This window comes from Gigantopelta aegis, chromosome 9 (genome assembly GCF_016097555.1).
Source record: "Gigantopelta aegis isolate Gae_Host chromosome 9, Gae_host_genome, whole genome shotgun sequence".
NCBI lineage: Eukaryota > Metazoa > Mollusca > Gastropoda > Neomphalida > Peltospiridae > Gigantopelta > Gigantopelta aegis.
Genome location: NC_054707.1, coordinates 33,025,133 through 33,038,936, shown reverse-complemented (window position 1 = coordinate 33,038,936; position 13,804 = coordinate 33,025,133). Strand labels below are relative to the sequence as shown.

Sequence of the window (13,804 nt, the reverse complement as noted above, 5' to 3'; positions counted from 1 at the left end):
CTTGAGGTACCATAGCAGCTTCTTGGTAGCGTTCACCTAGTTTGCGCCAAACCTTTACATGACCAGATTAAACCTGAATCCGTCACTAAACATGACATTTGATCAATGAGCGTTTGTCCATTGCATATGACGCCGAAACCATTTCAGCCGAGTTTGACGATGTCTTGCAGTTAAAGGTAAAGACATGTACTGTCTATAGGCGCATTTAACAAAGCAGCATGCAGGCGGTTATGAACTGTTTTTGTGTAGACTCGAATCCCTGTTGGAGTTGCTGTTGTAGTTGAGTTGCATTGACTTGACGATTACTGAGGGCTCTGGCGAAACAGAATCTGTCTTGGCGTCTGGTGGTGACAGTTAGACGTCCACTTCGTCGTCTGTCTTGCACTCTACCGGTTGTTCTGTGTCGTTGCAATAGTCTGTTAATGACTGACTGTGAGACATTCATTCGATGAGCTGTGCAAGTCTGTGTTTGTCCAGTCTGGAACATCCTTATGGCTCTAAGAAGTTCCTCCAATGTCAGTCGGCGTATTGTTACAATTCAGCAAGTGATTAAGCAATCACAATCCTCACAACCTTTTATGCTCAAAAGGTACACGTGCAGCATACGTTAAGCGGTTTAAGTACACACTGAACGACTTGTCAAAAGTTACTCCAACCCCTTTTTGCAATTCGAGTGCGAAGGGAATAAACACAGTTGGTGAATTAAGACATCACATCACATGTTCGTGATGGATAATGACATGGTTATACACTGTGTATAATTTGTAATTAAATACCCTAAGTATCATAACATGATAGTGTTAAAAATATTTCAATATCCCCTACTTTTTGTAAGCAGTATATTTTACATATAATCCACCAGGTTTTATTTAACAGAAAAGATCCAAAAAGTCTGATGGTGTTTTTGAACAATTATATTTGCATGATTTTACTCACCTGGGGCATGGTTCTCAAAGCAATCGCAACATTGCATCGTCCTTGTAAGTCTTTTTACATTCCACTGCTGCATCGCAAAGTTGCGACATTTAAATAATGAACTGGGCCCCAGTTATACACCAAATCAGTATAAACTTTAAAAAGTGTGTTATATAAGCATTTAAGATTATGAATCTGTCATTAGCACATTAATTTATATACAAAATTTTAAAATATACTTACCTTGATTATGTATTGTATTATACTTTCCCCCACAACTCCTTACACTGTGGTTTTACATAAATATATAAATCACATTTTCATATACTTACCTTTTGTGACACCCAATAGCCGATGTATATTTTTGTTCTGGTGTGTCGTTAAACATCCATTCATTCATTTATTCATTCATTCATTCATTCATTCATTCATTCATTCTTCTGTCATTAGCACATGTATTCAGTATACGTATACCATATACGTATATTTCTTGACAAGACTGATTTAAAAAAATATAATTTATGGAGTCGTGAGTGTATGAAGTCATAACTCACTGCCAAGTGTTTTTGCTATGAAGAGCTGCCAAGGACAAGATAATAATATAACGTGCACGCCGTCGTAGCGCAGGCCTCTCTTTGTAGTAAAAAAAAAAAAAAAAAAAAAAAAAAAAAAAATATATATATATATATTTTTACAAATACTATAGTATATGGCAGACGGCAGCTTTACGCCAGTACAAGTGTAAAAAAAAAAACCCAACCCTTTCTACAGCTTCTATAAACAAAGGGACATCTGAAAGCAAGGAAAATATCGTGCTCAAATTACCGTTAACATTATCACAAATGGGAATTCATTTAGTATTATTCACCCTGTAGTGGACCTCGCCGACTTTTTGGAGGCGCATGCGCTTTTGGTTCTTGAGTGGCTTCCATTGGAAATCTTTATATACGCTAGCAGTTTGGCATATTGCTATTGAAGCTGAAGAAGTCCTAAATTATAAAACGTAGATACTATTAGATATATTAATTTAATGCTTTAACATGGCAACTGTATGTTGAACATGTATTATAGTTTGTAATATGGTGTTATTTTTAGTCATTCTTTGTCGATTCTGTTTCAGAAATTTATGGTTCAGTTGCACACAAGGGACCAGTCGTTTATTATAATTATTGTCTCATTAAAGCTACAATATCGAGTAGCTTTTTAATATTTAAGTATTTAGAATAGTTATTTATCAAATTAAGTTTTTATGCAGAAAGTCTAGCCCATTTTCTCATTTGTATTGATTTGTATCAAATTAAAAAAGGTATGCGTTCAAAATGACCCCAGGATGAAACGGCACTGAACATGCAAGTCAAAACGGCCAAAGGAAATAGTCAAAACGGTCAAAGGAAATAGTCAAAACGGCCAAAAGAAATAGGTATCGCACCGTAACACTAAATTAATTCTCATTATTAATAATGTTAAAACCTATATAACCAATATATCGCAGACAGTCCAAAAATATATGTATAAAAACAAGGGTATCACTGGTAACACTTTATTACACATTTTTAACAAACTATCACAGTAACATTTTATTACACTAATATACCACATTAATAATAATAACGTACACAACAGCTCATTAATTAGACATTTTGCGAATTATGTAAAATTCAAAATCTCTCTCTCCCCCCCCCCCCCCCCCCCCATTTTAAATAAATACTAGTAATCACAATTTACTCCGTAACATTAACTCTACCCTGGGTCAGGCCACTGGACATACCAGCTCAATGAGCTACGAGGCAATATCGTTTATCTTGCACAAGTGAACTGATGATGTCCTTCTCTTTCGCTTTTACACTTTGGTTGTTTCAATTTCTAAAGGGCTGTTTTGACTTTTACACTGCCGGTCCCCCCTTCATTCATTCCATTATATAAGCCCCATCAAAAAATCCCTCTTTACATTGATAGGGTGGGGACCGGGCAGATATTTTCCCGTTTTTCTTAATTCAGCAAAAGTATTTTGATGTTGGTGTTCAATCCTATGCAGATTCCTTAAAAACAAGTAAAATGTAAATAGACCTGTTTATGGGGTAGCCAGGTTCACGTTTTTTCATGATAAATTGCTGTAATGAACCAAATTGTTAACAACTATGATCAGTTACTCTCCTACCTTTAATTACTGTTCGATTTCCCCCAAATTTTGTCCAGACACAAATTGTGAAAAAACCCATTACACTGCGACACCGATTCCACATTAGCGACTAACAATGTCACCGATATCAACTTTGCTGAGATCGGATATGGCAAAATATATGCAGTTTTCTGCCATTTTGCTTGTTTATGGAATAGTCTTCAAGAGGGGTGGGTCGATAAGACGTAATCTAACAATGTCATGAAATGCGCATGACGTCAGATTAATTATGTCACATACTTGGGAGGCTTTCGCCCCTCTTGAAGAGTATTCCATAAAAAAATTCTTAAGTTCGAGCCCTGAGTTTATTACAAGTGTGTGTTTATGATATATGATCATCTTAAATTTAAACATCAAATACACAAACTGTTTCAGGCTCTGCATAATAATCAAAATGTCACGCAATGTCCGGGACTGGCGTTTGGACTGCAAAGTTTATGTTGGTGACTTGGGCTATGGTGCAGCCAAGCAGGAACTTGAAGAGAGGTTTGGCAAGTACGGCCCACTAAGAAATGTGTGGGTAGCACGAAAACCACCTGGTTTTGCTTTCGTGGAATTTGAGGATCCAAGAGATGCTGAGGATGCTACAAGGGCTTTAGATGGACAGTAAGTTAATAAAACGTGTTACTATTATTACTGGGATATAAATAGATTACTATATAGTGAGGAAACCTTTCTTCCATTAGCAGCAAAGTAGGTAACATTATGTTCATTATCGTGTCGCGATTTGCTATGCAAGTTTCAGAGAATGCTACATAATTTTAAAACGAACACTAGTTAGTTGCTAATCAATTTTCAGTTGACTAAAAATATCACTAATTTATCAAGATTTTGGAAACAAAATGTTCCCTGCAAAGGATCTTTTATACACATTCCCACAGACAGGTCAGCACATACTACAGCCTTTGATATACCAGTCATGGGGCACCGGTTGATTTAGAATATTAAACTTTCACTTTGTAGTTTTTTTTCCCTGTCACAACCAGTGCCTCATGTTTGGTATATCATAGATCATGATGTATATTTACTTTTATATGGGAAAGTGCATTTAAAAGATCCCATGCTGCTTTATCTGTAACAGTAGCTTATATGGCAGCAGTGTGTTGAAATGTAGAAATAATCCTATGTTGAATTTCATACCAAATAGCCATAATTAAAAATGTGTTGAGATATTGTTAAACAAATATTCCTTTGCTTATTAATTTAAATTCACTTGTCTTCACAATATAATTACTAGAAATGTTCAGAATAATTGTGGATAGTTTGTTGAAACAAATTATTATTGTTATATTTTTTTTAGGAGAGTAAATGGACGGAGAGTGAGAGTAGAGATGTCTTCTGGTAAATCACGGTGGGGCAGTAGGGGCCCACCCCCAACACGAGTGGGTGGCCGGTACGATGATGACAAGAAAGTAAGAAGAGGACGATCAAGGTATTTATCAGCTAGTTGACCTCTTCGCTGCTTGTGTATATTGTCCTTGGCCTTATTATGCAGATAAAGATACATTTGTAAAATATTAACAGTAAAGATTATGATAAATCTCGATAAACATACTTTGAAGTTAAGATCGCAATTTTTGTTTGGTTCTAAATAGAGTAACAATTGTCTTATGTACTAGTTTTTATTTGATGAAGCGAGGAAATTTAGTAAGTTCCACATGGCTCAAACTTAACAATGGCAGTTGCTATAGTTGTATTATGAACTGCCGTCGGTCAGGGGCTTCACTGATGGCAGGTTATTATTACCATCAGTTGAAAGGACTATTTTTTATATTTGTTGAAAAAGTTACTAATTTATGGCGGGCTCAAAATTGCAGTCGGTGAACATTTTGCCTGTAGCAAACACATTTAAAAATGGCCATAGGTAACAAATTCTTACGTTCGAGTCCTGTTCCATGAAAATCTGAAGAGATGACCAGGTGTGGTGCATGTGCCAAGATGTTGTCTTTCAATACCAATTGTGGACCAATTTCATTTAAATCAGTAGTTTACTCTTTTGTCACTTAGTAAAATAGGTGCAGGATTAATTTTTTTAAGGACATTTTCAATCAATTGCATGGAGTTTGTAATGCATGATGACTGGAATTGGTGGAAATGTTCCATTTGACTTATGCACAGGGCTTCTATAATTTTCTCAAAATACATTTGCCATGGAATCATTGAGCCTGGATTTCTTGGAAAAAACAATTTTTATCAGTGTATCTTAGGTTTGAGTAAAATGGAGCTGGTAGGTATATTACTTTTTGACATGGGATGATACATATTGATGAAGACGAATATGGTTTCGTTTCAAGTTTTGGTGGTGTGTGTGTTCTTTTTCACTAGCTGTCTGTGAGGCATGGTCGCAACCACTATTTACTAGCTGAGTGGTGAATAACACTAGACCCAGGCATCCAGCTACTGTATTCTAGATGCCCTGTTGTTGCCAAATCGGATCAAAACTGGACATTTGTAGCAGTATGATTCTTGGTATTATGTAGTTTTAGGTTATTTAGAAACAGACGTTAGGACAGAAAATGAGTATCAAATTTGAATTAGCGCTGTTTATCACATTATATGTAATTACCGTATATTAAAAAAAAACCATTGGTTGACAGTTGTTGAGTGTTTGCTAGGTAAAAGTGTGCCTTCTTCACTGAGTATGACCACTGAAATTTTTAGTTGTTACAAAGAACATTTTCTTCAGTACCCTGTTACAATTCTCTGTGTGTTTCAGAGATTGCTACACAGTTCTGAAATGTTACTTACTAATCAGTTGATTAGCATTGTCACAATTTAATTTAAAAAAATTGAATAAGATGTTCCCTGTATTACCTTGTTTATAACTATAATTTTGAAGTATTTGATTAACATTAATTGTAAATTTGTCAAGTGTATTAGAAGGGGAAAGTCAAAGGAATAACATCGTGTTGCCATTATTGTGAACACTTGACCATATTGCTTCTTTTGGTGATATTAGGAACATTTTAGAATAAAAAGCATTATTTTTGCCTACATATTTTATTTTAACTGATTTATAAAATGTAATAGATGCATTACTCTTCAATGATGTGTATGTTCAAGTATATTTTATACACAACAATGCTGTTCATTATTGTTCAGAATTTTTAGACTAAGGAAGAGTTAATAAAATAATAGAAAATTGTAATAACTGTTGAACAACATTTAAAAAATAGCGTATAAATTTCAAAACTAAAAGCAATTACTGAACAATACTAAGTTATCTATATGGCTTGGCGATTGTTTACAAATTGGAATGTCGTATTGCTTAGTACCTAGAATTGTGTGCATTTTAGATTAATTAGTTGGGGTTAATTTGGTTAACAAATTAGATTAAATATACGAGTATAAGGTGTTTGTGTTGATTAACATTCAAGATAGAACTATCTATCAAAGTCTGATCATTGTCTTAAGTTTTGATATACATCTAAGAAAGGTATACTACAATTACATCATCTCACATATACACACACGAACACAGACACAGACATACACACCTCTGACCATAACCGTTATTTTTTATTTGAAGAGTTCATTTCCAACATGATACATATCCATTTACATTATTTTGAGAAAAACATTGTTTTGCTTCAACATAATGTGTATATCCAGTGTTTATACATGTCATAGAAATCCTGGAAAGTCACGGTGCAAATAAAAGATCCCTTGCTACTAATGGGAAACTAGTGGGTTTCCTCTCTAAGATTATATGTCAAAATTAACAAATGTTTCGCTTCCAATAGCTGATGAATAAATCAATGTGCTCTAGTGTTGGCGTTAAACAAAACAAACTTGTTTGCAGACCTGCTCAGCTATTTTGCATTCGTTAGATAGATATATTGTTGGTATATAATTTTACTAAATGGCGGGATTTTTTTCGGTATTTTGATATTTGCTTGTTACGATAAATCAGTATTGACAAAATATCAATACCAGATAGTATTATCGGTATACTACCCAGCTCTAGTTATGGAAAATGAAAAGTGATCGAAATTCCGCTCCCCATTTAAATTAACCCAAGAAGACAGGCAATTTGCTTCAAAAACATTGTGGTATGTTGATTTTCACAGAAAAATCCTTTAAAATCCTCAAGAAAATTCATGGAAAATGCTGTGGAAATGAACTCTTCATACATCAATGAATATTTTAAATAACTGCATCTCCAATCTTACTGTTGACAAAATCTTTTGAAATTTTTTTTTCATTGATGTGTTAATGTTATGACTAATAATTGTTCTTGTTTGATAAAGTCATTTGATTTTATTTGGCTTGTTGTTTACTACTAATAAACTAGATTATAATGCTTTGCATTTTATGAGAGAGAACTACCTGCCCGTAACAACTACAGAATTAACAAATCATTGTATACATACAGTCTGCATCTTGTTGTTCATTGACCGGCCTCGGTGGCGTAGTGGTTAGGCCATCAGTCTACAGGCTGGTAGGTACTGGGTTCGGATCCCAGTCTAGGCATGGGATTTTTAATCCAGATACCGACTCCAAACCCTGAGAGAGTGCTCCGCAAGGCTCAATGGGTAGGTGTAAACCACTTGAACCGTCCAGTGATCCATAACTGGTTCAACAAAGGCCATGGTTTGTGCTATCCTGCCTGTGGGAAGCGCAAATAAAAGATCCCTTGCTGCTAATCGGAAAGAGTAGCCCATGTAGTGGTGACAACTGGGTTTCCTCTCAAAATCTGTGTGGTCCTTAACCATATGTCTGACGCCATATAACCGTAAATAAATTGTGTTGAATGCGTCGTTAAATAAAACATTTCTTTCTTTGTTTTTGTTCATTGTGTCACATGGTAATGCTGGTCAAATGGGTTTTTAGATACAATGAAGGCTTTTATCATCATCGTTACTGTCATGTAGCAGGTCTGTTGTGAATTGGGAGTTTTCCATTTATTCGTTTACATCCTAGCTCCACATGGTTTGACAAGTATGAAACATCTCTAAAATTATATTTATCCCAGTATTAAACAGGAATTAGACTGTTTATAATCTAGAGGTTTCTTTTTGTTGCTCCATGACACTGGGAAGTCTACATCCTCTGCTCAAAACAGTTTGTGAGCAGAAATGATGTACCCGGTAGCTCTTTGTCATAGGTATTTTTATATTCTTGCAAACACAACACAACAGAATCTTAATATCATTTGAAACTTAAACAGATGGTAGAACATTTTAACAATAAATTGGGTCACTAGTTGAGCTTTTGTCATCTTGTGTTAACATTCATCTGTCTGAAATTTTGCACTTAACATTTTAAAAATTATTTCTTTTGTTATTGGCTTTATTTGCTTGTAATTTTTTTTTTTTTTACATGTGGTCGCTTAGTAGTGCATGAACATTACAATCCTAGAATATTATGGGTGGGAGTAGTGGTTTGAAACTGTATCATTTTTGTAGGCTCTAGATATACATAAACCTAGTCATAAAACAATTACTGTAAACTTTTCAGGAGTCCCAAAAGCCATTAAGATGTAAATTTGTCCTCAATCTATTTTGGCTTAAAAGTGCTATTGGATGTAACTACTATTTATATTAATTGTAAAATAACACAATTTTTAATAAAAATAAGTTGAAGAGAATATATATAGAGTATTAAAAAATCTGTAGGCATTTTTAGTTTTTTAAATGAGACAGAAACCATATATAGTGTAGTTGAGACTTGTCGATAATTAATGTGTTCAAAACAACATCTGTCTGCCCTCTTTCATCAGAAAGACCCATTGATGCTCCTTTGACGCTTTAGATTTCTGTAATTAATGATATAATTTATCTTCTTTTTACAATTATAGCAGAAAGATATAATTTTAAACAATTTTATTGCATGAATGGTGCTTGTTGGATTTAATTTATTAACATTTTTTTTGTGAGCTTTCAAATTTACCTCAGTTTTCTTAACACAGCATATTATCTTTTCATTAGTACTTTACCTTTGTTTCATTTGTTAATTTTCTAAAATAAGAACTAGGTTACACAGTGTCTATTAATGTGAATTCATTGCTAATTGACACTAAATAATATATATTTTTTAACATTTGAAATACTAAATACCTGAAATGAAGAAAACTACTTGCAGTAACTTTCATTTAGATTTTTTTTCTTTTCGTGTGTAGTCTTAATTAGTGAACACTTCATTTCAAACTGACACATTTTTGATTAGTTTCGTATACTTGAACTCAAAATGTTTAAAATGTATGTAAGCATCTTTTTTATCTTAATATAGCATGCCTCTCAACACGTCTTTTTTGATGTAGAATGTTTTATATATAATGTATTCACCGACCCCATTCCAGGCTCTTCCAACAACCTCCCCCTCACTACAACGTAGTGTTGGTCACCCGATACGCCCTTTGACATCGCTACAAGTCACCGCAGGGCATCGGCGCTTACTGCAGCCCCAGTCTGCATTGCAAATTCAGCGTGGGACTTAACAACACATTAGGCTGTCTCACTGAGGCTATATCCCCTCAATTCCACGTTTTCACAAGCCTCTTGTCGCTGCCTCAACAAACAACCCCTTTCTTCTTGTCACCATAACAACATCTCACATGTCAGCCGTTCTTCAAGCTACGAACCAGCAGGCAGCATTTCCAACTTTATCATCAGCTTCCAAATGAAAGCAACATTTGAAGCAATTCATCAGACTCATCAAAAAACTTCCTTCCTCGAAGGGTATGGGTAAATTAGGGAACATAGATACGCAAGAAGTAGATTGTTTTTGTTTTTGATGGTCAGTAAATAACTGGACGTTATCATGTTAATTTCTGTTGACATTGCTAAGAGAAATATAGCAGGTAAATGTGCATGTACTATTCTTGATTCATGTGACGAAAAATGTACTTTGATACAATGCTATTTTTTTATATAATGAAATAAGTACCATTTTCCTTTTACATGGGAGGGGAATGTTGTCAGTATGTTGTCATTAATTCTTGCAATTTGTGTATAACTAACAAATGATGAAGAGAAAACAAGTGATTAAAACACCTGGCAACTTGTTACATAAACTGAAGTATATTATAAAAAACCCAATTTAACTGGTGTGTGAGCATCAAAATATTTGCAATTGCGTACAGCAACAGTTTACATAAACCAAGTTCTTACAGTCTTGTTCTTTAAACTATTACACTGTGTTTACTAGTATTGTATTAAATTCTCTGGGGATTCTTTATTAATATACATGTACTTTTGTGCAGACAATCAGTTGGCATATATTTTAGTTTTAATTAGCATATATTTTAAAGGAAAATGGTACAACTACATATTAGGCCTTTTAAAGTGTATTTGTCTCTTAATCTGATACCTTGTAGTTCTTTGCGATACATATTAGCTGTAATATGTATACATACTGTATGCTGTCTTTTTCTTATTCATTACATTTCTAATTGGATCTTTGACTTTGAGTTATTAAAAGTTTAATTTTAAAATTACTAGGTTTTTTGTTATTTTTGTGAGCAAGTTCTTCCAAACTTTGGGTCCTATTTTGAAGCCACATGATAAAATTTGATATTCTAAAGATAAAATATCAGATAAATATTTTATTGTAAAAACTCAAGATTTCTTTTGAAATAGAAACTCAAAGACAAAGAATTCTATAAAGCGGAGAGAGTTAAAACACATAGGATGTAAATAAGCTAATTGTGCTGTGTTATTTTGTTGCAGATCATTCTCGCCGAGAAGACGCTCTGCATCACCAAGGCGTAGAAGTCGAAGTGACTCTGGATCTCCACGTAGACGGAGCCGCAGCAGATAAATGATATGCAGAATACAGAATAAAGGTGAGGGTAATGAATAAAATCAGGATTCCAGCAGGAGAAAAACACATACCATTACCATAGCAAATGTTTATTAGTCGTCTACCAGTCCAATCACAGGTTTTGTCTCCGCCCTGTCCGTCTGTCCCACATGTAGTTTCCCAGACCCCCCCCCCCCCCCAATGCCTTAAATTGATTGATATTTAGCTAGAATTTTGTGTGTGCCTTTATCAAATACTGATAAAGATCAAGTTTAAATTTGATGGCAGTTTACCTATTTTTAACAGATCTTAGAAAATGCAAGATAAAAAAATCCAGACTTTTTTTTTCCCCAATACCTCAAAATATTGAGCTGAAATTTTGTGTATAGCTTTTTCATTACTATTACAGATCAAGTGTGAATTTCATGGTGATTTACCAATTTTTGGCAGAGTTATGGCCTGTGAACATTTGTTGGGACATGTATTGCATTAGGTAGTACTAAGACATATAACATCTGGCTTGGTCAAAGTTCGAGGTGCACCTAACTTTTGATAGAGCAGTTAATACCACAAGTCCTGTAATTGGTGATAAATGTGTGTGTTTGTTGTAAAAAAAAAAAAAAAAAGTTTATCTGGGCCACAAATATTAAAATTTTTATTTCATCTAGTACCACTGTGTCAGGTAGCCTTGTGTTTGAAACATGTATGAGGTACCTGTAAAAAAAGAAAAATTGTGCGAAAGTAGGGGTGTTGTAAAAACTTTCAGTTACATGAAAAATTATCCATGAAAGTACCATTTTCTTCAGTTAATACTTACAGGTATGGGTTATAGTACTGATATTTATGAGTCATAATTTGGTTGATATATTGCATACAGTGTTAACATAAACTTGGTCGCCTGTGTGATTTTATTTGGTATAGTACAACCTTCAGCACTATTCTTAGAACGCTTGTTAAATTTATTAAATATATTGTAAGACATGTAAAAGAAAATTAAAAAGATAAAAACCATGTTTTATATATTTAGGTTTTTAAAGTTATTTGTTACTCTGTAATAATGAACGATGTACGTCTTGAACGTAAAAATTTGTTACCAATGGCATTTTTGAAAGGCTTTTGCTAGAGCCGAAATGCTCACTTTTTCATCATCAAAAAACCATACTACAAAATTCTAATTTCTTTGATGATTACATGTTAAATAACCAATTGGTTTGAAGTTACTTTTTGTACTAACTGATAACAGCTCTGCATGTGGTACAGTGCCACTTGTATAGCAGCAACATAGGCAATGCTCAGGCTGTTGGCTGCAAAATGTTGTGGTGGACCTATGCTTTTTTGTTTTTTACATGGTACTTGTTAATTGAGAGCACTCACTAAAATTAGTAGTCACATGACCCTCTCGACAATGTTGTATTTTTCACAGAATATATTCTGACATAGAAATTGTGTTGAACTGCATGGAGCAATTAATGATGGTGTCTAACCTAAACCTTCTAAATGTCTAGTGATGTTTGCAAATATTTATTAAACACTTGGGTTTTTTCGAATTTTTTTCAGACTTTGGTTATCTCAAGTAACTGACATGGTACATGTTTGATTCGACTGATGTCAATGGACGTGATTTGATGCTATTCACCAACCATTAGCAGGACAGTTTGATAAACTTGGCATTGATATTGTGCCTAGGTTTTTATGTCATTTTATGATTTGTTAGAAAGTGAAAATAGTATTCAGGTATTTATCCAGGGGTATGGTGGGTTCGATCATAGGCCCCTTTCCAAAAGAAAGTGGCACTGAAAATGTTTGTACTAAAAATTCCCAATATATATATTTAATTATGTCTGTTCTGATAAATTAATTTAACAGTGGTGTACTGCATCATTCAGTGGCCTGAAAAATATCCCAAGTATGATTTATTTGTGCTAATTATCCAAATCCGATCGAACATGGGACCATGGCGAAAAATCCTGGATAAGTCCCTGGTATTCCATTAATATTCATTCATCATTAGGATTCATTTTCCTCTATGCGATTCAATTGCATGCAGATTCATTGTTACATCTGTTTTAATTGTCAAACTTTTTGCAAAGTTGTTTTAAATATTTTTCTCATTTACAATAAACGTTTTTAAAATGGAGCAATCAAGAATTAACCCTATTTGATACAGTTGTTAATGATTGCATCAAATTTTGGTACTTATATTCAAGTTCTGAAGTTTGTTCAATATACGGTAAGATGTTGATTTGAGTTTGAATAGAGGAAATCCTCGTAACATTCTGGCATTGAAGTAGCATTTTTTTTAGTTAACACAAAATATTGAGATACATTTAACAAGTTTACATTTCCCATTATTTTTACTATAAAATTCTGTAACAAAACACACTGATACTTAATAATGGATATTAATATGTCACTTAACTTAATAGTTCTTTAATATCGCTCCTAATACTGACATTTGTATGTGTATCTTATTTAACTAAAAGATATACATCACTTGTGTACAGATAACCTTCTGGTAATCTGAATGCTATTCTTGATATTTTTGGAATATTTTCTGCAGTACTTTTCTGTTGACTTTGAAGTTATGGTTGTAAATAACAAGCTTTTGTTTTAATGTTTTCAATTGTTTTTACATCATAGCATTCTGAAAATAAATAAATGTTGTATGTACATGCTCTGCGACAAACTTGTTTACAGCTTACGTAATTTTTTTTACAATTGTGTATTGGTTGTCATACATTAAAACAGATCATGCTCAAGTGCTTATAGTATTTCAGTAGGAGACCATAGGTTTTTGCCTTCAAGTATTTTGTGTAGACTTGCAGATTGCATGAAAATTACTAGCTTCTCCTAGAAAAGAACTGTATTTCCATCCAAGATTGAATTAAGAGCAAATGGTTTCTCTGTGGAAAAAATAATTGACTATTGATGACTTACATAAGTATTTCCAATTTCGCAATAATCAAA

General features: G+C 33.7%; 1 protein-coding gene across 2 annotated transcripts; it reads left to right on the top strand.

Moving 5' to 3' along the window:
* Positions 1–1,806: 1,806 nt before the first annotated feature.
* Positions 1,807–13,527, top strand: LOC121381137 (serine/arginine-rich splicing factor 3-like). 2 transcript variants are annotated; one of them, XR_005959054.1, is made up of 6 exons: positions 1,807–1,918; positions 3,470–3,700; positions 4,395–4,526; positions 9,396–9,774; positions 10,765–10,880; positions 12,395–13,527. XR_005959054.1 is itself a non-coding variant. In XM_041510282.1 (5 exons), exons 1-4 carry the CDS (start codon positions 1,818–1,820, stop codon positions 10,853–10,855), a joined length of 555 nt encoding a protein of 184 aa, XP_041366216.1. In that variant the 5' UTR covers positions 1,807–1,817; the 3' UTR covers positions 10,856–10,880; positions 12,395–13,527. The 2 variants fall into 2 exon arrangements, 1 of the variants encoding a protein (XP_041366216.1); XM_041510282.1 differs by lacking the exon at positions 9,396–9,774.
* The last annotated feature ends 277 nt before the right edge of the window (positions 13,528–13,804 follow it).

Excerpts from the sequence above, each read along its gene's own strand:
- LOC121381137 (XM_041510282.1), top strand. The coding sequence starts at position 1,818 with ATGCGCTTTTGGTTCTTGAGTGGCTTCCATTGGAAATCTTTATATACG. Across the intron at positions 1,919-3,469 it reads GAAGTCCTAAATTATAAAAC|GCTCTGCATAATAATCAAAA; the intron begins GTAGATACTATT and ends AAACTGTTTCAG. Across the intron at positions 3,701-4,394 it reads ACAAGGGCTTTAGATGGACA|GAGAGTAAATGGACGGAGAG; the intron begins GTAAGTTAATAA and ends TATTTTTTTTAG.